The 24,034-nt window shown below is 44.2% G+C and overlaps 1 protein-coding gene across 1 annotated transcript; it reads left to right on the forward strand.

Moving 5' to 3' along the window:
* The first annotated feature begins 189 nt into the window (after positions 1 to 189).
* Positions 190 to 22,465, forward strand: tmem184a (transmembrane protein 184a). Its single transcript, XM_035399350.1, has 9 exons — positions 190 to 750; positions 2,268 to 2,504; positions 7,292 to 7,457; positions 9,583 to 9,673; positions 11,874 to 11,949; positions 13,382 to 13,473; positions 13,930 to 14,099; positions 14,783 to 14,980; positions 20,785 to 22,465. Exons 2-9 carry the CDS (start codon positions 2,289 to 2,291, stop codon positions 21,009 to 21,011), a joined length of 1,236 nt encoding a protein of 411 aa, XP_035255241.1. The 5' UTR covers positions 190 to 750; positions 2,268 to 2,288; the 3' UTR covers positions 21,012 to 22,465.
* The last annotated feature ends 1,569 nt before the right edge of the window (positions 22,466 to 24,034 follow it).

Consider the following 24,034-nt stretch of genomic DNA (forward strand, 5'->3'; position numbering starts at 1 on the left):
TGGTGTTATTTTTCAGTGAATAATAAAATTATATTTTGATAAACCTTTGTGGCATTACGTTTGGGTCTAGGTTGTTGTAGCACAATTACGCAGGAAGAATAAAGGCACTGCGTGTACTGTACACACCTGAAAGCATGTCGTTCACTTGTAATCTGCTGGTAGCCACTGTCACGTGACGAGGACCATAGGTAGTCACATGGTATGAGTTTCTAGTTGCTTGTTTTGCACCTGTTGCCGGTATTCGCGACCAAGTGAAGTAAGGATATTTTGGAGTGAATTTAAAAGCGCTTTTGTTTTTTTTTGCGGTAGCCTGCCTGATTAAAACATTCTCTTCACTGATTACATAAAATGAATCGGATTCAGCGTGGAGGTAGCCCTCCCGAGGTTACCGGCTAAACAAGGAAGCGTTAATTTGGCATTGTCAACTCCACAGTGATAAGGAAGCCATTCCACCTATGGCACCTGTGTCACACTTAACGCTTGTGGTTTAATCCGGTTTTAACTTTGCAAATGTGTAATTTTAGGGACTGTATAATTTAGAATATTTACTTATGTTTTGGATAGTTAAGAGAGCAACAGGTTTGTATACTTCCTGACTGGAAGTAGCTCAATAGCAAGCGAATGCTTTTCCAATCGATTTGATCGCCTGGTAATAAAAAAAGGCGTCGCTACCATCGAGAACGCAAGTGTCAAAGAAAACACACGGAACTGACACTGATACCGAAGTGTATCCATTCTCTGATTTCGAAGGTAAGTTCACAGCATACTGATATTTCCCAATAGAGACGGCGATGTTTTTGTGGATGAATTTAACAAACCATTTCTGTCGTGTTTTAACCATTGTGTCGTCGCAGTAGTTACAGCGTTATTTTGTTCGGAAATAGCTAGACTACATGCAATTGTAGCTACTTGAGTACGTGGCTTCAGGTGGCTTTCAGGTGTGAAAAAATCACACCCTCTGCTTTACATTCAGCAACAAGTATTTCCATTGCAAATTAAACTCTGTTTTTTTTCATCTTGATCACCCACATTCCAGTGTACGTTCATCGGTAAAAAACAAAAAAAAAACAAAACAAAATACAAAAAACTTTTTACTCAAAAAAAAAAAAAAGTTTAAGGTATTCGAAACTTCTGTGGTCCGTTCAGGGATAAAATGTCTGATACGATAGCTGAAGGAAGAACTCTCAGAACCAGGGCTGGCCCGTTGAATTTGACCCATTGAATTTGACCATTTGGCTTTGCTAACTGACTAATGATCTGTGTAAATAAGACATGAATTAGTGGAGCTTGAGATCAATTTCCTTGTATGCTGTTGAACCGAAACCTTCATCTGTCGTATGGAATGTTCCACACCGACTTTACTGTCACACATAGGCCAACGTGGATCATAACTGAATATTTCACCAGATTATACGGAATGATATTGGGGGTTTTTCCACCCGCGAGACTTCACAATGAACAAGATAAATCTACACTATCTTACCCGCCAAACTTTCTGTCATTTTAACAGATGCTCTTAACCAGACTGACTTACACAGATTGCATTTTTACATGCAATCAATTAATGCTGCTTGGTATTCCAGAAGCAATTCAGGTTAAGTGCCTAGCTCCAAGGTACAATGGCTTTACACCAGCTGGAGTTACGAACCCATCCCCCTAATCATAATGCGTTATACTTTCTTTAACAAGGCAATAAACCATAATACCGGATGTAGTCACCCCATCTGTTTAGCTTTGCCAGGTTTTTTCCCCCAACACTTTACTTTTAGTTTGGCTTGAGTGTTGGTTGCTGTGTGCAATGTGCAACAGTTTCTGCATCACCACACATCCTGGTAGTGCATGGTGTGTGAAGGAAGGAAAGAAAGAAAGAAAGAAAGAACAAACAGCCATTAGTGCAATTTACTGTCATTTCAGGTTAGGAAATACAGCATTAGTCACCAGCAGTAAAAATAGCCAAGAGCTTCTTGGCTTAACGTAGTAATGCAAGTATTAGAAAATGAAATCATGGCCATTTATTTGTTTGTGTGCTGCAAGTGCACACCATATAAATGGCTTTCATAAAGCTAATTTATAAGCCTGGGGAAGCTGTGCGGTTTAATTTTTATTCATCAGCAAATAAACAAAGGTGCCCTTTTTTACCATTCGGTAGTTGTCTTTATATTGCTTAACCCTTATTGCACCAAGGGACATTATCTGAGCTCTATTATATTATGCTTAGCAAATGCGTTTGTGCAATTTCTTCTCTAATAAGATTTTATCCTTTTTAGACGAATACGTTTTCTGAGGCCATGGAAAACAGCACCATGTCGGTGGGTGCCAAAACGATGGCTGAGAGTTCCGCGGGTCCGCTGCAGCTCCTCAACAAAACTGGCGTTAAGAACATGACGGTGCTCGTGTCAGGGAACACGACCCTCACGGAGGACCAGCTCTTCCTGAACACCACGGCCGCCCAAGTTCTGTCGGGCATCTTCGTCTGGTCGGCGCTCCTGATGACCTGCCACCAGGTTAGCTCTGCCCAGTCCGGCGCCCTTTTTACGACCAATCGAAACAGACCCTGATTTAAGTGCTTGATATATATAACAGATTTGATGTGCAGAGGGTTGTGGTGTCTTCTCCTCCTGCTGGGGTCTACTGTCAGAAGCTTATAGAGGTGGGGTTCAAAAGCACCGACATGTTACTTGGAGGTTTCAAAATGGCCACGGGACTGAACTAGACATGTGATTTCAGAATATTCGTTAACGTAGCATGTTTTCAGAATGAACATCCTTGGACTGTTTTCTATATAACAGAACATTCCGGCAGTTGAGTAATTTGCTGTGCCGAACTGTAGTTAGTAGACAAGTGAAATAAGATGATTAAGGTTTATCCAGTCTTTAATGTCAAATAATTAAGACTTGAATTGGACACCTAATGGGTTGGGTGGACACCCTTTTCTTTGGGCCCTAGCACTAACAGACTTTCAGATGACGTTTTCCATAATGAGCTTCACATTGTGTTCATAGCTGTGGGTGTGACTCTTCACTATGCAGATAAATACAGGTTAGTAGTGAAACGCAGCAGAACGGGCAGAATTCTGGCAGCAAAGCTGCATTCTAGCGAATGTCTGCAATTCCGGAAGGGCGGAACGAGGGGCCGGACAGGCGTGGGGTAACAGCAGTGCCGGCGTTACTGCCCTTGCCACGGTCCACCCGTGCCCGAGGGCAGCCACGCCCGATGGCTCGGAGTTTTAATCTGTGCCCCCCCGCCCAGCTTACTGTGGGAGTGGGAAGTGCTTGCCTTCACTGCGCGCACTTCCCCAGGGACGCTAGGCCGCGGTCAACAGCGGCACGGTCTGGATTACTTTCCGGGGCTTTCCGCGCACGTTTTTTCACACTAACAAAAAGTGCCTTGGCTGAACGTAGCAGTTAAAGGCCCTATTGCATACCCTTCCCTCTGTCAACCATAGTTAATTGAATAGGAAATACGAAGGGAGAAACTGCTTTGTGACCATGAAAACACACCTTCTTCTGTGAACTGCATGCTTGCTTTTATCTATCCATGGTGATCACAGTTTGAAAAAATGCGTGTCTAAATATGTCTCATGACTGTGGCCACATTCAGAATAGTTTTGCGAGACTCGAACAGCACTGTCAAGTTCTTGTTTTGTAAGTGTCAGATCATCTCAATGTTCCCTGTAGTAAAAAAAAAAAAAAAAAAACTCCTTTGGCACGTGCTCATAAAAATGAGATTTTGGGTCAGGTGCGAAACAAGATCGCCCGCCGACATTTACTGTGGCTGCGCCAATATAGGTGAGCAGAGTTGCCCCTCTCCCTTCCATAAAATCGCTCTGTTCAAATTGGCTGGAGCTCCATCGCTACAGCAGGTAAACAAAGCAAGTGCCAGCATAGTAATGAGCGTGCCATAACCTTCAACAGAGGACTCTTTGTGTCTATCAAATTATCTCTTTCCCCTTTAGCACTCGCTGCAGATAATGGGGAGAGAGATTTCATATACTCCACGCCATTGCGCCCGTTTTGAACCGAGCTGCGGCCCGCGGGTCGTTTTATTGTTTAATAAGAAGCCGCGCGTCCATCCCGGCAAATAATAACGTGCCTGCGATGGGGGGTTTTTGTTTTGGGGAAATGTATTCCTTCGTCGCGTCCGTTCGGAGAACCCTACTTGTCAGATCGAAAAGCCGGTGCGCTCTCGTCAGAGTTCCGTGTTAATTCGTTAGTCAGGACGATTGTGCTAAGTAGCGCTAATGCTGGTGATTATGCTGAACGCTTGTCCAGTGGGCTGCAGCTACGGGGTCAGCTGAGGCGAGCCAATGCAAATCCCATGGAGATTATGCGCCCTTCAGAGTGGTTTTGCCTGTTCTTTTGCATCCTCTGTTTCGCCCCCGGTAGACTGCGGGAGAATTACACTGATCTCACGTGTCATGTCTGACAATTGAGGTAATTTAAGATTACCTCGCTTTATATAGTACAGAGAGGCCTCTGCCCCAGGCTGTGGAATCGGAGATGGTTTCACCAGAGAAGATGCTTGCTTTCTTTGTTTAGACGGCGTATAGCATTCAGAATGTAGCATAGAAGGTGTAAATGTTGGGTGACATCAGTGGTCCAGTGTAGTATAATGGCTTGGGAACCTGGGCTTGTAACCCAAGGGTTGCAAGCAGGGCTGCAGCTATGAACTGGATAAACATATTTTGGGGGGGGCGGGGGGGGACAAAATATACTGGGGAGGAGGCTACCAGCAAATTAAAAACAGTTGCACCCTGTATCCTGGGCTCGGGCCCGGGCCCGGGATAGAGTGTCTCAGTATTCTCCCCTATATGCGGCTCTGGTTGCAGGTTCGATTCCTGGGTTGGGCACTGCTGTTTTGCCCTTGAGCAAGATACTCCGTCAAAATAGCTTCAGTTTGTATCCTGCTGTACAAATGGATACTCTGTAAAAAGTTGTAATAGTGTAGTGTAAATCACTCCAGATAAGATTGTCTGCTATATGCCAGTACTGTAAAGTAAATGTAATGCAAAGTCCCAGCCCTGGACCTGGAGATCCACAGGGTTTTCTGGTTTCCATCATTCCTCATTGACTGATGAATTAAAGCAGTTAATGACAGTTACTTCACCTCACATGGTTTCTTGGGTTTTAATTAGTTGCTGATTTTAATGTGAAAATAGAGATGAAAATAGAGAAAGCAATGTCAGGCATGTTTTCATAAATTTTGCAAGATGCTGGTATAACACCATTTTAAAATGTTGGTAATGTGGTAGTACCAGTACACCAATCAACCTTAATTGGCAGCTCCTACCAGAACACAGGGGCTGGACTCTTCCCCCCCGTCCTCCTCCATTCTAAGTGCAGTATTCTAGACAGGAGGCTTCAGTCTGTCATAGCCCAGGCTGCCCAGACAGGCGTCCCACAGCAGTTACAGGCGAAGGTTATTCTGCTTATTAGTTTAATAAATAAACTCTCAAGCTACTGTCGGGAGACTCATTTGGAGTCGGTCCAGCACTCCGTCCGCGAGCTGCGGTGTGGAGGTTTTGCCCACCGCCGTCAGGGTGTCTGAACGGCATGCTGGGACACCGGAGGACCCGGACCCTTCTGTCACACGGGGGGGAAACGGGGCCGCCCCCGGCATCGCTTTTCAAGATTGGCAGATACATCACCGCGGAGCCGTAATGCCCGCTCGATCACCCCTTCATTTCGATCCGGATGGGACCGCGGGGAAAGCCAGGGCCCCCGGAGACGGCGTCCGCCCTCGAAATAGCCAGTAGTGGAACGCACCGCCCGCCCTCGTCCCGTTGCTAACGATATGAAAAAAGAAGGCTGAGGTCGAGTGATTTCGGTTCCAGGGCTCCGCTCCAGAGCCTTAATGTGAGATTTATTTACCATCAAAGCCATAATTTATGTGCAAGAAAAGCATCGACCCCTCTGCCAGGTTATTGCTTGAATTCCCAATGAGTAAAACTGCAGTGCTTATATAAATGGGTCCTAGAGCCATTTCACACTCAGTATACTGATGGCTTCTTTGCCTTAAAGGGCTCAATGGCAAACAGAAATTTTTTTTTAAAACAGAAACTTTTTGTGTTTAGTGTAGTGTGGACTTTATCGAACAGACTGTATGTGAAATGCAATTTGGCAATGTATTGTTAAAAAAATGGCCTCCCCTGTAAAATTGTTTGCTGGGCATTGTATTGCACTCGAGTTCCGAAGCCCTGTTAGCGATAATAGCTGGCTGATAGCCGGCTGTTGCAATGATATCAGTCCGCTCTTTCATTGACAGCGTTGTGACTGATCCTCAGTCAAGTTCACCTTGAGCTTTATGTCAACAGTACAGGAAAACATTCCCCTGGCCTCCTCAGTCAGCCGAACCTACAAGTTTAACTTTCCTCCTACCCAAACTTACTTTACATTTTTCAGTTAAATTTCTGGTTTCTTTCTGCATCATGTCTTTTGGGCTCTTTTGGCTGCCCAACCCTATTCCCGGAGCTCTACTTGTAGATTTTCGTTTCAGCCCTAATTTGGCACATGTGATTCTACTACTTTGCAGCTCAACTAGATCCTTGGGTGTTGAATGAGGGGTGTGCTGTGTTAGGGTTGGACTGAAATCCTACATAAACAAGGTTGGGCAGCCCTGCCCTAAAGGGTACTTCAGTTTTCCCACATTTTTCCCCAGCCAGGTTTCTCCTTTTCCTTCTGCAACAAGGCCTCCGGATTTCTGGCTTGCGGCTTGGACAGCAGCCTTGTCCAGATAACGTCACGGTCGGTGATGTAGAGGTTATACTGACAGGAGCCTTCTTTACAGGCTAACTTTAGTCACTCCCTTTTCTTTGCAATATGCTGTTGCTAAAACAGCTCGTCTGGTTACACCACAGCATGGTGCACCCAGGGCTGTTTAATGCAGGATGAAGAAAGCACGTGTTTGGGCACAGTCCCTCAAGGGGTTTTCACATGCACGCTCTCAGGAGAACGTAACCATCTAGTTCAAGAGTTATTCGTCAGGAAGAATGGTTCAATCTGGAAGATTTCACACTCTTTACACCTACCATAGAGGGTTCCATGAGGAACTAGAAGGGGTTCCCTTACAGAGACAAGCCAAATAACCATTTTTTACTGTACTGTAATGTGACATTATTTGTGGTGTACATTGCTTCAGTCCAGGCTAAAGGGAAACAATAGAGTAGCTTTCTCAGACAGAAATCAGGAGGGTCCAAAGTGGGATCCTGAGGTGACCCTCAGTACAAGCGTTGCATCTTTGATCGAGGCCTCACTTCTGCGTTTCCGTGTTTCTCCTCCTTGTGCTCCCCCAGATCTACGTGCACCTGCGATCTTACACCATCCCAAATGAGCAGCGCTACATCATCCGCATCCTGTTCATCGTGCCCATCTACGCCTTTGACTCCTGGCTCAGCCTGCTGTTCATCAGCAACGACCAGTACTACGTCTACTTCGACTCCGTACGGGACTGCTATGAAGGTATGCAAGCCCCCCTGCCGAGCCCCGTCTGATGCCTTCGCAGGGACAGATTCCGCTTAGCCCCGCCCATTCAGATCCACAACTATGCTGACTGCGGGCAAAGAACCCGGAGCCATTCAGTTTAACCACAGCGCCATGTTGTGCCTATCTCCTTAGTAAAACATTTAAGTAAGGTTTACTCTTACAAAATTCTCCTACATCACTCATGCAACAAACATATACGGCTGTACATAGGAAAATCTGCATTAATACATTGAATTTGAGGAAATTCATGCTAGTGTATTGTAATTTCTGCTTGATAATCTATTTTATAGAGTTTATTCAGATCTATCGCACAGACCGAAGCAGCAATAATTGGTATGCTATGCTCTACACATATATATATATATATGAGTTATGTTTTTAACATTGATATGTATATTTAAAATGTGTTCTATCAAAACAGCCTTCTGTTGTTTCGTTGTTTATATGAAAAAAAATACTTCTGGCATAGTAGCAAATTATAACGGTGCCCAGAGAGATATTGACCGTGTTATGAAGGAAGTAATTGCATTGAGAGTTGGGGTGGGGAGAGGAAATGCTTTTCTCTGTTAAATGCGTGACTGGGCTTTGCAGTCGACCATTTCCCTTTGTTTTGATGGTAATAGTAGGTCGAGGCAAGCGTGAGCAGGTTTTGTTTGTAGCACAGTAAAACAAGCGGCTCGGAGGAACTGGCCCGACCTGTTCCATCGCTCCCGTCTGGTTAATACGCATGATAAGGGAGACGACACAGTGGCTGGTGTTGTCGTACCGTGTTACAGCTGCCTGGGTGTGGCTCCGACCTCTCTCCCTCCTTTCTGGGTTTCCAGCTCATCCGCTCCGTCACTATTAGTAACTGGGACCGTGTTCAGTCAACAAATTTGTTAAAACGACAGGTTAATTTCCCTGGTCATTGCGCAATTTCATAAGCAACACAAATTCGGAGTAATCAGGACTGATAATGATTTGGCATTTGTATCATTGCGTTCCTAGTCATAAATATTATAATTAGGCAATTTGCACTACAGATTATTACTTCTGTTCATCTTTTGTTTAATTATTTAGATGTTCTATTAAGATGATATAGCTCATATAGCTCAGATACAGTTACACTACGCGGCCACAGTAATCGCACGCAGGCTAATATGGAACGTGTTCAGTGAACCATATTGAGGTGAACCCATACACAGACGGATTAAACGCAATTCGAAATGGATAGCAGTGGAATCGTGAAAATCCTGACGCATTATTTACGCGCACGGCCGTGGAGAATTTTTGAGCGGCGTGACAGGCCCGCTCCCGTTACATCTTTCCAAAGCGAAACTTTCCAACTTTAATAAGTTCCGCGGAACATAATAGCATACGGTGAAGATGAACAGCGCGCGCCCGGCCGGCTTCCTTTGAGACTCGGCGCTAGATTGCCAGTTGACAGCCTTCGTTTTCGATTTGCATAAACCCACTTGAAATGGTAACCAAGGATTATAGGGGATTTTCAAACCGGAGAGAGATCTGAACCTCGCCAGCTCTGGCGCATCGTACCAGGCAATCTGATGGTCAGAATGCATCGAGAAGGCAGGACCTTATTTTGTGGGATGCATACGGCTGCTGAAGATATGAAGCGGTTGGTTTATCACTCTAAGAGAAAAAAAAAACTTTTTTTTTTTCCAAATTAAGTCATGGGTATTTAGACCCATGGATTTTGAGATTTCAGGAGGAATATTAGTGTCTATTTGAAAATGAACCCTGCAGGGGTGTTTAATTAGACCATATTGCTGATTTATAAATGCGTGGTTTGTCCACACAAACACTTTCCTGAGTTTTATTTTCTCATGGAACCATCCCATTTTCACATAGTGTCTTATCAATGCAGTGCAGCTCAAAAATAAGTATTGTTATTTCAGGAAATAGTTTTTCTTCTCAGAAAAAAATTTGCCACAGTAGCAGAATACACAATGAATTATGTCAATATTCATTGTCCATGCCCTACCAGTTGTATCCAACCATAAATTCCTCATTTTAGGCCCATTTTATTTTTCACTGAGCTGTCCTTTTGAGTCGTGAACCTGCTCTCACGTTGTAATTGTCTTGTGCATTTTCCATTTTGCAGCGTTTGTTATTTACAACTTCCTGAGCCTGTCCTTCGAGTACCTCGGAGGGGAGAGCAGCATCATGACAGAAATCCGGGGCAAGCCCATTCAGTGAGTGTCCCCATTGCGCCGTCAAACAATGGAAACGCATTGCCCCTCCCTCAGGGCGACTCCACACCGGGGTTTTAGTTGGGCTTCTTTGTAGATATGCACTTCCTGATCTTTGTAACTTTCCCCCATTTTGAAAGCCCATTCTTTATAAAGGTGTCTACCGTCATGACTTCCAATGATTAAGACTCGCTTTGTGGACCATACGCCGGTAATTGTTTTTCAGGTTTAGCTCGCACATCTTTTTTCTCACATCTAAGAATGTGAGCCCGATCGCTAACGCGTTTTGGGACCGCGCTCTTTGAATGACCTTTTCTATGGCATTAGCTGTCAGAAGGCTATTTGTTACCTTTCATCTACCTACATCTTTCTTGTGCTCGGTGGGCTATAAAAAAAAAGCCTGCCAAAGTTACAAAATGGCAAATTGTAAATTATTAACTGCTAGCCATAAGGGGCTTGCACAGAGAGCCTCATTATGGCTGTCGTTCTCTTTCTAAGATAAAGCATGACTCATGCACTGTCAGTGGTCTAATCCCTGAAGGTTTGTCCAATCCAGAGATCCCAACCCGTGTTCTGAAGAGCCACTGGGTCTTTTTGTCTTTCGGTGTCGTTCAGCACTTAAATTACCAAATTAAAGCAGTCGATTAGTCTGTTAACACACCTCTTTCTTGCATCTCTGAATTGTTTAGATTTTTTGGGCCTAAAATCAGATTTGGTGTGATTTTGAGGTGAAAACCCCTGGTCTCTAAAATGGTAATTCAGCAAAGGCTCTTCCTTAGAAGAACTGATTGGGTATCAATTATACGTAAGACGTACACGTAAGTTACTTGATTATTCTTCAAAAAAAAAGTTTAATACAGGTAGGAACTATTTTCTGAAGTGCATACAACTCATTTGTTCAAATAAAGATGTACGTGGTACAATATAAAAATATTTATTTATTTTTATATTTAGATATTTATGTTATTAATACAAATCTGCTTATATTCATGGGTTTAATGTCACTGTACAAACTGTTTTGAAGTACCTTAACCGTATTTTCTTGTTTGAGACCACAAACCCCCAAATGCCATTCACCTGCCATTGTAAAGTCAGCAGGTTGCCAGAAATTTCTGTAAATACGTAAAATATTATTCATCGTGCAAAAAAAAAAAAAAACAGTCTGGGCAAATGAAAAACAAACACTGAAACTAAAAAAAATGCATAGATATATATTTTTTTAATTCCAGAAAGTGTTGAAAACAATCCATTTAACACTGATGTGAATACAAAGTGAACATAACATAATATAATGACGAGAACAGCCCAACAATTCTCACCATTTTCCTGACTAAATTAGCGCTCTGATTACCTACAGACTAGATAGCATCTAACACCGTATCAAGCCTGCACCCCGCTTTGGTCCAATGAGGTGACAGCTGTGTTTTGTCTGTCTCCTATCATTGGCAAAAATAGTGCCAATGGCCTCTGCCGAATTACCTGCTTATTGGATATTAACTGCCAAATGTCTCATTCATGTGATCTAGGTGTTTCAATGTATTTGTCCAACTCCTCATTAGTAGAAAAAGGCAAATTACTCCTATTGAATTTTTTTTGTTTTCATTATTTTGCAAGCCAGCCACACGATGCCAGTGGCTGTCAGCATGTTCTTTCTCCGTTCCACTTCAGAAAGCATCCCAAAAATCTTGGGGCTTCTCATTTACTCGACAGTTTTGGAGGCGATGCTAACACAAGGTCACTTTACATAAATTACTCCACGAGGGAGACGTCTGGCTGCAGTCAGTTAAGGAAGCTCATATCAAAAGTGGCTAATGACTATCCTGCTGTTGAACGCAAACTGCGAGTGTCAAACGTTTTGAACCGTAACCGGTCAAACTGTGCGTGGGGTTTTCAGTTTCGGTCATTGGCAGCTTTCCAGTCAGTGGTACAAGGCATGTCTGAAATTGTGTATCAGCGATGCAGTCTGTAATCTCTGTTTTGTTTGCTTTGATATGTACTACCGTTACAAAACAGAAACGGGCCAGGGAAGGTCTGGTGGCTATCACCTGCTTTAACCCTTCAGTTAGGGGCCGAGTTAGTACAAATATCCCAGCAAGCCCTGTGGCTCTACAGGACCAGGGTTGCAGATTCCCTGGGTCGGAGCTGTAAATAAAAGTGTTCAAAAACATAACCTCTCCAAATATTTATTTCGTTTTTTTTTAAGGTCGAGCTGGCTGTATGGTACCTGCTGTTTGGCTGGGTGCAGTTACTCGATCGGCTTTCTGCGATTCTGCAAACAGGTTGGTTTCCATTTTCTTTCTTACTACCCAGAACCATTAGAGGGCGGTCTTTTTTTTTTTTTTGGAAAGCATTAACACAAACAAGGCAGGGTTGTAAAGATGTTTTATTTCTGGATAGCTAATTCACATTAATGCTAATGGAAAATGATTTTTCCCTTTTCCTTTATGACAGGAAAAGGACAGCTGTTAGTTATCTTGCAGTTATTGGTTATCTTTAGAAAACGAAGCTGTGGAAACACACTGTGCCGTATGACGCAGTCCCCTCAGCCATTAAGCGGCTCTCAAACCGCGTTAGGCTTTACGGCGGCCTCCCCGTGTGACAAACACAGAAATCGCGCGCCGCGAGAGCGTCGAGCCGCCAGGAAATGAATAGTCGATGGAAGCGGGAACGGATAAACACGCCTCCAGGTGACCTATCTGTTCACGTCAGCACAGCTTCATTTATGCGTGGGCTTTTGGGGCCGAGCAGCTTGGTAAGTTCTGAAGAATAAATGCCGCGCTCTCCAGTTCAGTTTTTCTCAGTAGGGTTATTGGCAGCTCGAAATGGTGGCGCTTCCTTTGGAAATTATGTTTACGTTCTCTTTACTCATTTGTCTTAACAAATACACAGACAATTTGAAGTTTAAATAGCATTTAGACGAGTTTGTTCTAATTTCTTCAACTGGGATAGATGTACGTAAAGTGGAACTTAATGCTAAAAAAAGATATTCTGTTGGTAAGTTCATCTGTTCACCGATAACATGGACAATAAAAATGACAAATATTTTAATATTAAATATTTTCTATAATCAAGATATCCGACTCCTGTCGTGGGAAAATCTGCCAGGTGATGTGTTTTGCGTCACCGTGGGAACCACACCCATTCGCAGTGTAAGAGCGCCACATAGCAGAGTCGGGTGTGTTTCGGATGCATGACGTGGCCAATCAGATAATAAATGTTTTAACCTCACAACATTAGGAGGACTAAAAAAAATACAATACCGATGAATTAGGGTGAAGTTCTGAAGCATTCAGACATTGGGGAAATGCACAGTTTAGGCAGTATATGCTCAGCTAATTGCTGACAAATTATTCTTGTTTTTGTCCACCAGCTATAGCTAGTATACATCAATGGAAGAGTAATTGAGCTTGCGTGTCTACAATCCAACAAATAGTTTAATGAACTGACCCCTGTTGCAAAGGAAAATACATAAAGCTGGCCTTAGATGGCATAGCCTGTACGGATTGTCTGCAAGAAGAGTACCAAGTATTCACTGGGATGAATGTTCAGAGTTTATCGTTTAAGTTGTATCAATTTAGATTGTAAAAGCAATGCACAGTTTCGTCCATGTAACCGCAAACAATTTTCTTTGGAAAACTTCCCATGGTGAGTGAACTATCCGGTCTGAATCGCACGACCTGCCTGCTGATGCTTTTTCTCATTTGTGTCTAGGCCACTCTTCAGTTCTGTGTGGTGAAACCCATCATGGCCATCATCACCATCCTTTTACAGGCCTTCGGGAAGTACCACGATGGAGACTTCAAGTGAGGGTCACATTTCACATTCTGATTTGCTTGTAGCTACATTTTTGATAAATACAAGAGTCATGCACTCAATAAATCTTGCCATGGTTGCAGTTATTACATGGGTGTTGGGCTCTTGTTGAGCTGCTAATTAGTGAGTCAAGTGTGCCAAATTGTGGTTGAAATGAAAACCTACAGGATGGTAAATCTCCCGGAACTGGGTTGGTTACCACTGCTTTAAATGTTACTTTTGGCATTGCATAATTTTTCTTTTAACATTGCCTTTTATTTGTCTGTCTTTCAAACACACTGTGTATGTGTATTATTATTATTATTGGTTTGCCTACGGTACTCTCTGGCATATTGTGCAGTAGGACTGAGCAGAGGCCAGGGTGACGTATATAAATTCGACCGGTTGAGCGTATCTTTATCGGAGTCTGACCCCCCCCCCCCCCCCCCCCCCCCGTGTCCCTCCAGTCCCACGGGCGGATACCTCTACATCACCATCGTCTACAACTTCTCTGTCAGCATGGCGCTCTACGCACTCTTCCTCTTCTACTTCGCCACCAGCGACCTGCTGCGGCCCTTCGAACCCGTGCTCAAGTTCCTCACCATCAAATCCGTGATCTTCCTCTCCTTCTGGCAAGGTGAGATGGCCTTCCTCACTTAGAACGGGAGGACGGCTTGTGCTCAAAATAACAACTCTTTCTTCCTGCAGTATTCTTAGGTAAGGCAGAAATCAGACCAGGGATCTGAAACCCAAATCCTGGAGGACCCCTGTGTCTACAGAATTTTTATGTGCTCTCACAATTGAATGCTGAATTTAAGCATTTGATTGGCTAAAGAATCTGCATACCTTGTTTTTAAGGCATGAATTGGCTGCTGATTGAAAGGAAATCTCAAAAATCAAGAGAGGCCGCGGCCCCCCAGGACTGTAGTTTGAGACCCCTACATTAGACGAAGCAGAAGCAGATGTTTTGACGTTTGAGCCGTCGTCTGTGGGGAAAAATCACAATTTCTATTTTAACATTGTTGCTGCTCATCTTGTTTAACATTTATATAAATTTTTTTAAAGTGATGATATCTGTCATGAATCCGCAGTTTTTTTTAAATTATCAAAATGTATCATTGGGTTTCAATAACTTCTCTCCAGTCAAAATAGTTCCTCAGCCCACATGTACATACACACACATGCAGACACACACCATCAAGATTAACCATGGCTTCCATAAGCTGAGCTGGGACGGTTAGCGGTTTCCCTCCTCAGTGAGTATGCGAGTGTTGCGATGCGGTGTTGAGCGCGTGGTGTTGCCCCCCCCCCCCCCTGTAGGCATGGTTCTGGCCATCCTGGAGCGCTGCGGCGTCATCCCGGAGGCCCTGGTCATCGACGGGTACGAGGTGGGTGCCGGCACGGTGGCGGCCGGCTGGCAGAACTTCATCACCTGCATCGAGATGTTCTTCGCCGCCATCGCCCTCCGCTACGCCTTCACCTGCACCGTGTACCAGGAGAAGAAGGCCGAAACGCCAGGTACGTCCTCGTCTCCGGGCGACTGAGGAGCTGGATCTGTTCTAACGGCATGATGTGTTAGCCTGGGCTGTTTGCCCTGGGTGGCTCACCTCGTCAAGACGTAGTTTTAATGAATTTGTTTCTGAAGCATTTAAAAGGGACAGAACACAGGCAGTCTGTGCATAGAATACATGGAAAGTATTTGTTTCTAGGATGCAGGTAGGAAAGATGTAAGTAAACAGCTGAAGAGCAAAAGCTCATTTTCTGAATAGGTTATTGATGACGTGAGAGAGGGCAGCGTAGCTCGCCCTCACGGAAACGTTTGAAGTCCCGTTTTGAAAGTAGATCGCCGCAACTTTTTATTTTATTCTTTCCGACGGGCGAAAGGAGAGCAAGTGCCCTTTCTTCTCAGTCCAAAGACCGTCCATGAGGTCGGCATGGATACACCATCACTGGATTTCTATGTCATCATCTCCGCTTCCCAGAGGAAGCCGCCCAGGAAGAAAGTCACACCGCAGGCCGTCCGCCACTCCCGCGGGGGATGAGGGTGACTTTTTTTTTTGGTTGAGAGGACTGTTCCAGGGCACCTTGTGGCTAGATGAATAGGTTTTCACTTTTTCTGTGTTTTTATTCTTCCCCTCCCCCCACTGGCACGAAACCGGAATATATAAAGTTAGGGGAGCAATCTTCTGATATCAGCACTTTTTTTTTTGCATAAAAAGTAGACAAAAGAAAAGCGGGGGTTACAGAAACAGTAGTAAATCCCACCGCTCAAAAAAATCAATCATTCCGGAACATTCTTTCCGGAGTCCCGCGGCGGCCGCCGCGTGCTTCGAGACAAAAGGACGGCGAAACAAAAAGGCGGGAAAGGAAGAGCGTCGCTACGCGCCGGCGGCGAGCAGAGCGGTTCTCATCCTCGTCTCCTTTGGCCGCTGACGCTCGCCGCTTCCTCTTCCAAACGCGGTCTCTCGACAGAAGGTTCGCTTTCTGGAAGTTTCCGTAGGCAGGGCTCGCTTCGCCAGCGGATTCAGTATAGCGTAATTCGGTTGGATGCCGAAATGAATTCAAAATATTGTAATAAAGGGGTCGTTTTAACATGCTTTAAACAGCATGTTAACATGCTTAACATGCTTTTAGTTTGCAGTGATTCGCTTGTTTATGGTCATTCAATAAGTCAAAACGTAAGTCCAAAATAAGTGCAATCTTGCAAGTCAGAAAGTGAGATTAATTGTATGATATTAGAATCACAACTGTACAGCTGAGTCATTATTCACGGTGAGACATGTGGTGCAGTCTTTAGCCGACTCTGGAGTTGCGTAGGAGTCGGGGTTCGACACCACCACAATGGCGCCTCTGAGCTGCGATCTATCACCCTCTCCGCTCTCTACCCGTCTCAATAAAGCAAATCAAAAATCACCATGATAGGAGAGGACGGGCCGTCTGCTCTCCTTTAAAGAAAAGCGGTCTGTTAAGGACCTAAATCCGCAGTGGTGCCGGGGTCCGCACGGTGGATTTCCGGATGAATCAGGCCTCGAATGCGAATGGGCCGGCTCGGCCGCGCGGGACGCGTCCTTTGCGGGTCACGTGACCCGCTCCATCAGTTCGCTTCAGCCTCCTCGTGCTAATTTCCCTCGGCTCTCGTATAAAGGAAGAAGGAGAGAAGAAGAAAAAAACCCCCCGGAGTAAATCAGAGATTCGGGGTGACGTGCGACGCACAGGGAGTTCGCCGAGGGGCTCGGCTCCGCACGTAAAGACCCGGGAGAGCCTCGAGGCTCCTTCGCTCTCTGGAAGTCTCTCCCTTTTTACGTGGGAGAAAACGGGGGAAGGGGAGGACGGGGCTCGAGCGCAGGAAACTTGTTCAGCCCAGGAAATGCGGAGGCCGTGCGGTTCTAACGAACACACACATGCTCCATAACATGGGTGGGCCCTGGGGGCCTGACTGTGGCCCTGCAGTCTCTTACCGCCAAAATATACAAATGTTTCTTCAGGTCTACTGTCGTGCACATGACACAATGTCTTTGCTTAGTCAATTCAATTCAATTCAATTCAAAGAGCATTATTGGCATGGAAGTAATGAAACGATATTGCCAAAGCTGTAGAGTTGATATACATGAATAGAATAAAATTTAACGTTTGATTGGTTACGATAGCAAGAGGTAAGGGTACGTTATTTACAGTTACCCAGACTCCCTTTCTCTGCAACATGCCAAGACTTATCTTGCCACAAAAGGGGCAGTTTGGTCATCTGTCTTACAGGGGCTCAGTCTGGCTCAGTTTGCCGGAGCTGGGGGAGGTTTGCTGGCCGGACGGGCACTTTGCAGAGGGTTGCGAGAGTGAGATGGAGCGGGCCGTCTCTTCCGGCTCTTTCCCCACCTCCATCCACTCTCTAGTCCATCAACGGCGCGAGCTTGGCGCGGCAGGCCAGGAAGCGTTCGCGGGAATAATCGCCGAAGATTTCGCGCTGCGCGTCCGCTGCTTAAACATGCCCGGGACTCCCCAGGCTGGCGGGGCTTATCGAATCGCCTCCGTCTCCCCGTTCCCTCCCATTGTCCTCCCACCCGAGGATGTTTCTGCTTTTCTATGCCTTCATAAATGAAAGGAACCTAGCCTCACTTCCCTCAGGCCGAGAGGCACACGATGTCGGGTTTCATTACGAAAACATGCTGAGGAACAGAGTAGGAGAGAATTCAGTGATGATGGAATTGTAATGTCTTGTAATTTTGTCATTGTGCACAAGCTGAGGGGAAGAAGCCAAATCCTTATTGGTAGTGCTTGTATCTCTGATACAGTGTTGCTGCGCTTATGGGTCACCAGTGCAGGCTAGCTCACATGTGGCCCGTCCTCAGGGGGTCATGTGTGATGGGTCTCAGGGGAGCTTTCCCTCATGCCTGAACACGCCAGCATCAAGCTTAACGCCCAGCTCCCAGTAAAGGTGTTACTCTGAGAAGGACTCCCTGACACGTGCTAACGTGCTAGCACTTCCTTGCTGATTTTAATATGCAAGCTATACTGAACGTGCTACTGTGAGGATGACTGCACTACACGGCAGTACCACATTCAGTTGTTTTTTTCCACCCTCCGGGGATATGTGCACGATATTGACATATGTCAGATTTGCATGTGGATGTAGTTGCGTGTCGGTTAAGCCAACAAATGGGTGACTCTGATCTACAAAACAGTTACAAACTCTTTGTACTGTGGAAGCTTATCCGTGCCAGAATTTAAATGAAAATGCAAATCAGCAATTACATTTCGCTTCCGTTCGACGTGCGCAGAAACCATAGCACAATTCAAATGAAAATGCATAAGCCCGCTTTGCGTTTTCATTTTCAAGTTAACGTACGTACGTTCTGACAATTAAAAAATTTAGACGGACCTCTGAACTCAAGGTCATGATTAGAAATGTGAGTTTTTGAGTATAATGATCATGCATCGGCAGCTAGGTAGGTAAGGTGTCTTAAGTCTTGACAGGTTGTGTTTATATTCATTCTTCAGTTCTCTTCCTTTTTTTAGCCCGTGTCCTCTGTAGGCTTTGTTGTCGGCAACGCCTCGATCCTTCACCTCATTCTCGCTGTCCGAGCTCTTGTCCTTCCTGCTGACTTTATACTGCAGTTGCAGTTCTGGTCGCTCTGTGTCATCTCCTCTCTCTAACCATTCCTGCGAACAATCGCTTCTGCACGTCCCCGCCTCAAAGTCAGGCTTCAGCTTCGGCCTGGAACTCGCGCGATAACCGTTCAAAGTTTCATTCAAAGAGAGGGAACACAATGAATGGCAATTCTCTGTCTAAGCACATTTTCTACCGGGGAGGGGGGGGAGGCTTGGGGACCTCTTTGTCTTGGAGCCAAAAAAAAAAAAAAAAACGAACATTCTTCATTTCGGAAAGAAAGGAAAAAAGAAAACAAAAGAGACGGAGTGTTCATTGTACCTACTGCTCCGCGGAGATAGCGCCGTTTGCGTCCGGGAGCCCGCCCGGCCCGGCCCGGGCGAAGCGGACCGTAAAACGAGCCGCGCGTCTTCACCGCGGGCCGCTCCCGACCGACGCCGCGGAGCGCCGAGTCGGAACGCCGTCGAACAGCTTTCCCGTTTTTATTTTCGCGCCGGGGGACTCGCCAAAAAGGCTCCCGCTCGCCGAAGTGAAATATTTCGCTTAGCGTCGACGTCTTTCCGCGGCGCTCCCCAGCGTTTGCTTAGCGGCCATTAGCGGGGATGAGATATTAAGCCCCCGGCGTGTCACCGCGTTAAAGCGCGGGCCGCAGAGGCGCTGGGTCTTCATTAAGGGGTCTCTCCGTCCTTTCCTGAGCGTTTCCCGCTAAGCGCTCTGTCCCTGTTAGCGTTTAACATTGCCCCCGGGCAGCGAGGAGGAGGAGCGCGGCACTGGCACGGAGGGGCGTGGCGCTCGGTTAAGAACAGGGACGGGTGTTCAAACCAAAGCCCACACTGCCGCCTGCAGTCTCCGCACTGTGCACTGACACATTATTTTATACACACAACAAATACACTCTAAGACAAATGCAATATATTGTAAATATTCAGAAAATATAACGTATATATTTCACAGCATGTTTTTTTTATTTTTTCAATACGTGAAATTGACAATCATCAATATTTCTGTTTTTTTTTGTTACAATATCTGAAAACTGCAATAATTTGTATGTTTTCCAATATTTTGTGAAGTGGTGGAGTATTTTACAATGCTGATAATTGTTCTATTTTATTTGTATACATTGCAACATATTCCAGTTCCCTAAGGGCTAGACATGAGGTATACAGTCGCGTGTTGTCATATCATGAGGTCATATTGTTTCCTGCAACAACTCTTTCCTGGGGGTACCACGGTTTATGCTGGTTTTCCTTCCGAATGCAACTGCAATCCTAGCATTTTAACAAGCTGTAAGCTTTTCTTCATTAGGTGCTTTTCATGTTTAGAGAGATTATTTACCCTCTTAAGTCACATTATGTCAGAAATGGCTATGCGTGCCATAAAGAAATAAAGTCCCTCGTTCTATATTTTTTTAAATTACATACAGAGGGGTATGTATCTTTTACCTGATCAAATTAAAGACTGAGGTTAAACACTGGGCTCCAAACACAAAAAAGTCATGGCCACAAAAACAAATTAGTAGTTCATTAGAAATGCTTCATTATCAAACACAAAGCAAATGATGAGGAGTCAAACCTGCATTGTATTAGTACGTTTAAGGAACAATTATGAAAGAACTTAACTGTGTTCAGCAACCTAATTAGGAGCCTACTGGTTGACCTCTTAAATTTGATCAGGTGTAAATATTTCTGCCTCCTTTCATGTAATTGTTTGCAATGTTGCACAATAAACACAAAGTGAAAATTAGGCTTTTATTCTTCATGGCACCTCTAATTATGACATAATGTGGCGGAAGAGGGTAATAATCCCTGTAATCATGCTAAGGACCTAAATAAGAAGTGGTTCTACAAAAAACAGTTGAATTGCTAAAATTCAGAGATTGCAACAGTGGTTGGAACGAAAACCAGCAAACAGAGTGGTACCCCAGGAGCAAGTGAGAGCCACTGGCTTACTGAATGAGCTGTCTGCACATTAAGCTTGCATTGCTAGCATGTTGGACAGATTGATGCAGCGCCCCATGCCCTCTAGTGATAGCTACAAAGTATTGTGAGTAAAACTAAGTTGAATAGGCTTAATAGAGTCAAACTGCTGGTCTTAAAAAATGCTATGATATATTTTATTGCAACGTATTGGAATATATCCCATTTCCAGCAAAGTGAAAATTTCGATTTTGCCAGCTTAAAGAACAAACGAACGATAAACGTTTTTGTCTGTCTCTACGCAGACAACAACGCTCCAATGCAGAGCATCTCCAGTGGGCTGAAGGAGACCATTAACCCCAACGACATGGTCCAGGACGCCATCCACAACTTCTCCCCCGCCTACCAGCAGTACACCCAGCAGTCCACGCAGGAAGTGGTCCAGCCCAACCAGAACGGCACGGTGGGATTCGTAGGCGGCGGCAAGAAGAACGACAAGGTCATGCTCATCACCTCCGACGACGAGTTCTAGGGGTCGCCGGGACGGTCCGCGGCCTCAGCCAGAGAAACGTCCGCGTCGGCACTCGCGTGGACATCTGTCGTCTGCTCCTCCGTTACTGAATTTCACCCGCTCCTTAACGTCTATCTCGGGCCTTCACCAATCAGCATCCTATTCAGCACCTGTCTGCTAGAGTGCAGTCACCACCTGGTCTTAAGTTGGGTCTGATTGGAAACGCTAGCTTATATTTCTTTCTCAAAAAGAAGCGCAGAACGCTCAAATTTGTTGGGTCGAATTTGTTTTCATCCTTCAATTTATTGCATGTAATATGGGGACTGGCACCAAACGCCAGAGAGCTGTGAACAAGAGAATCGGGTCAGTTTTTCCCTTCTGATATATTGTGAAACGTGGATGAAACTTAGGCGAATAAACACACAAGTAACAGTGGCTGGGCGATGTGGGGAATCGGGAACACCTTTGGGTGTTAAAACGTTACTTTAGCAGGCTTTTCCGAGACCCCTGACAAACAGTTGTTCCCAGAGACCACGCGCTAACGAGTTAACAAGATGGAGACTGACAGCTGCCTATGAACTGAAACTCGGAGCAGTTTAGTTGCTTCGTAGTGTTGACTATTCCACATCTACGTCCTCTCACGACATTGGAATTTGTGTATCGCGTTACTGAATTGTGTATTGTGGGGACGCGTGGCGATGGAACTTCCTTGCGAAGCGTCTGTTTTAGTAATTATGTTACAGTATCAGATATGGGTGGAGACTACAAGCTAAATCTCTCATAAATATGTTGATTTGTTTTTCTGACTGTGCTACTGAAAACATGTGTAATTAACTTAATCTTGTTTTGACGATAATGCCCTTTCCTTGTTTAACTGCTGTCCTATTTCATACAGAGAAAAAAAAAACCTAATTTGCATTTGAGCTTTGTACACCTGACGATTTACTAAACTATCTTGTTTTGTCTCAGTTTGAAAGACGCTTATTGTTGTGCGTTCTCACAAGCTTTTGTTTCATTTACTTGCTTAGTTAATTGTTTCTTTACTCGTTCAATTGTTAATTTGTAATTGCTTTACATGTCATTCGTTCATGGTTCACACACTAAGAATGTTTCAGTTTGCGCACTGTAAATTAATGTAAATATGACTTCTTTATTTGAACCTATGTAAAATATTGTATATAGGGGCTGCTCAGAGACACTCATTTGGAATCGGCATATGCAGGAATGGATAAGAAACGTTCACTTTACCCGTGTTTTTATACTAAAGATATTTTTGAGTATACCGTGTTATTAGCGACTTGAAATACTCATCTACAAGTAAATGGATCCAGATTAGATTCTCTTTTCTATCTATCTATCAAGATGAACCATTTATGGAATTTGTCATTTGTCTTAAGTTTCTTTTTTCCAAGTGAATGCATCAGTTCTGATTTCAAATCCAAATAAAGATGTCGGTTTCCTTTAATAGTTTAAACCCACTCCTTTTCTCATTTGTTAATGAGTTTAAAATTGTGCAGAGGATAATGTTTGAGCCAGGGATCTGTTCTACTCTCAAAAATCCTGGAGATTGATGGGTTTGTGTTTGTTCACTGTTACTGGGCAACAGATCAGAGCAGCCGGTTATACAGTCAAATTGCCTCACCGGGACCCTGTTTCACAAAGCAGGATTACTGAGTGAGCTGGATAACTGCTCTGAGTAAAACCCAGAACCCTCCCAGATCTGGAACATGGACTGAAGTAAAAGGAGTTCCGGGTTTTACTCAGCACAGTTATCCAGCTAACTCGGTGATCCTGCTATGTGAAACAACCTCCTGGGTTTCCTGGGTCTGAATTGATTACTGACTTCAAGGTGAAAAAAGAGACCAGCTGACCACAGCTCTCCTGGCCCAAGTTTACTACTGCAGTACTGCTGTCTATAGCCAGAGATTTACTTTTACATTTCTGCTTACAGATAGATGCACACTTCCAACTCTCTCCATGAGGAAAAAAAAAAGTCTTTATTGAAAAGTACAATTAGAAAAATACACAAACAGCAGATTTGTATTTACAGCAATAATTTACTTGTTTTCAGTCTGAACCTGAAATAGCGAATGATTTAGCACTTTCACATGAGGGCGGTTCATCATAAAACTGGAACGGACATAAATGAAATCCAATAACTTAGATATCACAAATAAAAAGAATAAAATAAAAAAAACCAAACAAAAATAAATATAAAAGGTCCAAATAAAATAGATATAAACATAATAATGAAGTAATACATTTAGAGTATGACGGTTTCTGCTGCTTTTCCGTGTTGTTATTTACAGTCACCATTAGCAATAATGCTATACGGAGCACTACATTATTTCAAAACTGCACAAAAGACTATCTATTGTGGCTTTGCATCTATTGCTAAACTCCTATTCGAGTATCAATGAGTTTCTAAATTCAAGGCAGAAAATCTTTCAATTTACTCTGCTAAGTACGATAAATATTCTCGTTTCCCCACCCAATACCTTTTCATTTTTAACATTTACGTATACAAAATAGTCATCTACAGCAGCATACTTCATGAGTCCTGGAGCTTTTACTTGAATTTCTAGGCGACTTATGCTTTATGCCAGTGTTTTTCAACCCTGGTCCTGGGGACCCACTGCCCTGCATGTTTTAGACGTTTCCCTGCTCCATGAATCAGGTGTGTTGGAGCAGGGAAACGTCTAAAACATGCAGGGCAGTGGGTCCCCAGGACCTGGGTTGAAAAACACTGCTCTATGTAGACCATATGTGTTAACATTCCTATGTGTATTCATGGCAAATAGCTTTAAACACTGAGAAAAAAATAAAACATATACTTCAAATATATATTTGTGAATGTACGAGATATAAAATATACTACAACAGTCTGAAAGGCCACGCAGAGGAGAGGATAAGTATCCAATTCTTTATATGGTCGACCCCAATACCGTTTCTAACCTGCCTATATAAAATGACTTCATCGCTAAGGGAGGAAAACCAACACACTCTCAAATGCCGTGGCTCAAAACACGTTTCTCCTCCACCTT

Source organism: Anguilla anguilla, chromosome 17 (assembly GCF_013347855.1).
Source record: "Anguilla anguilla isolate fAngAng1 chromosome 17, fAngAng1.pri, whole genome shotgun sequence".
NCBI lineage: Eukaryota > Metazoa > Chordata > Actinopteri > Anguilliformes > Anguillidae > Anguilla > Anguilla anguilla.

Coding starts and splice junctions, on each gene's coding strand:
- tmem184a (XM_035399350.1), top strand. CDS start 2,289: ATGGAAAACAGCACCATGTCGGTGGGTGCCAAAACGATGGCTGAGAGT. Junction 9,674..11,873: donor ATCCGGGGCAAGCCCATTCA/GTGAGTGTCCCC, acceptor TTTTTTTTTAAG/GTCGAGCTGGCTGTATGGTA. Junction 11,950..13,381: donor TTCTGCGATTCTGCAAACAG/GTTGGTTTCCAT, acceptor ATTTGTGTCTAG/GCCACTCTTCAGTTCTGTGT.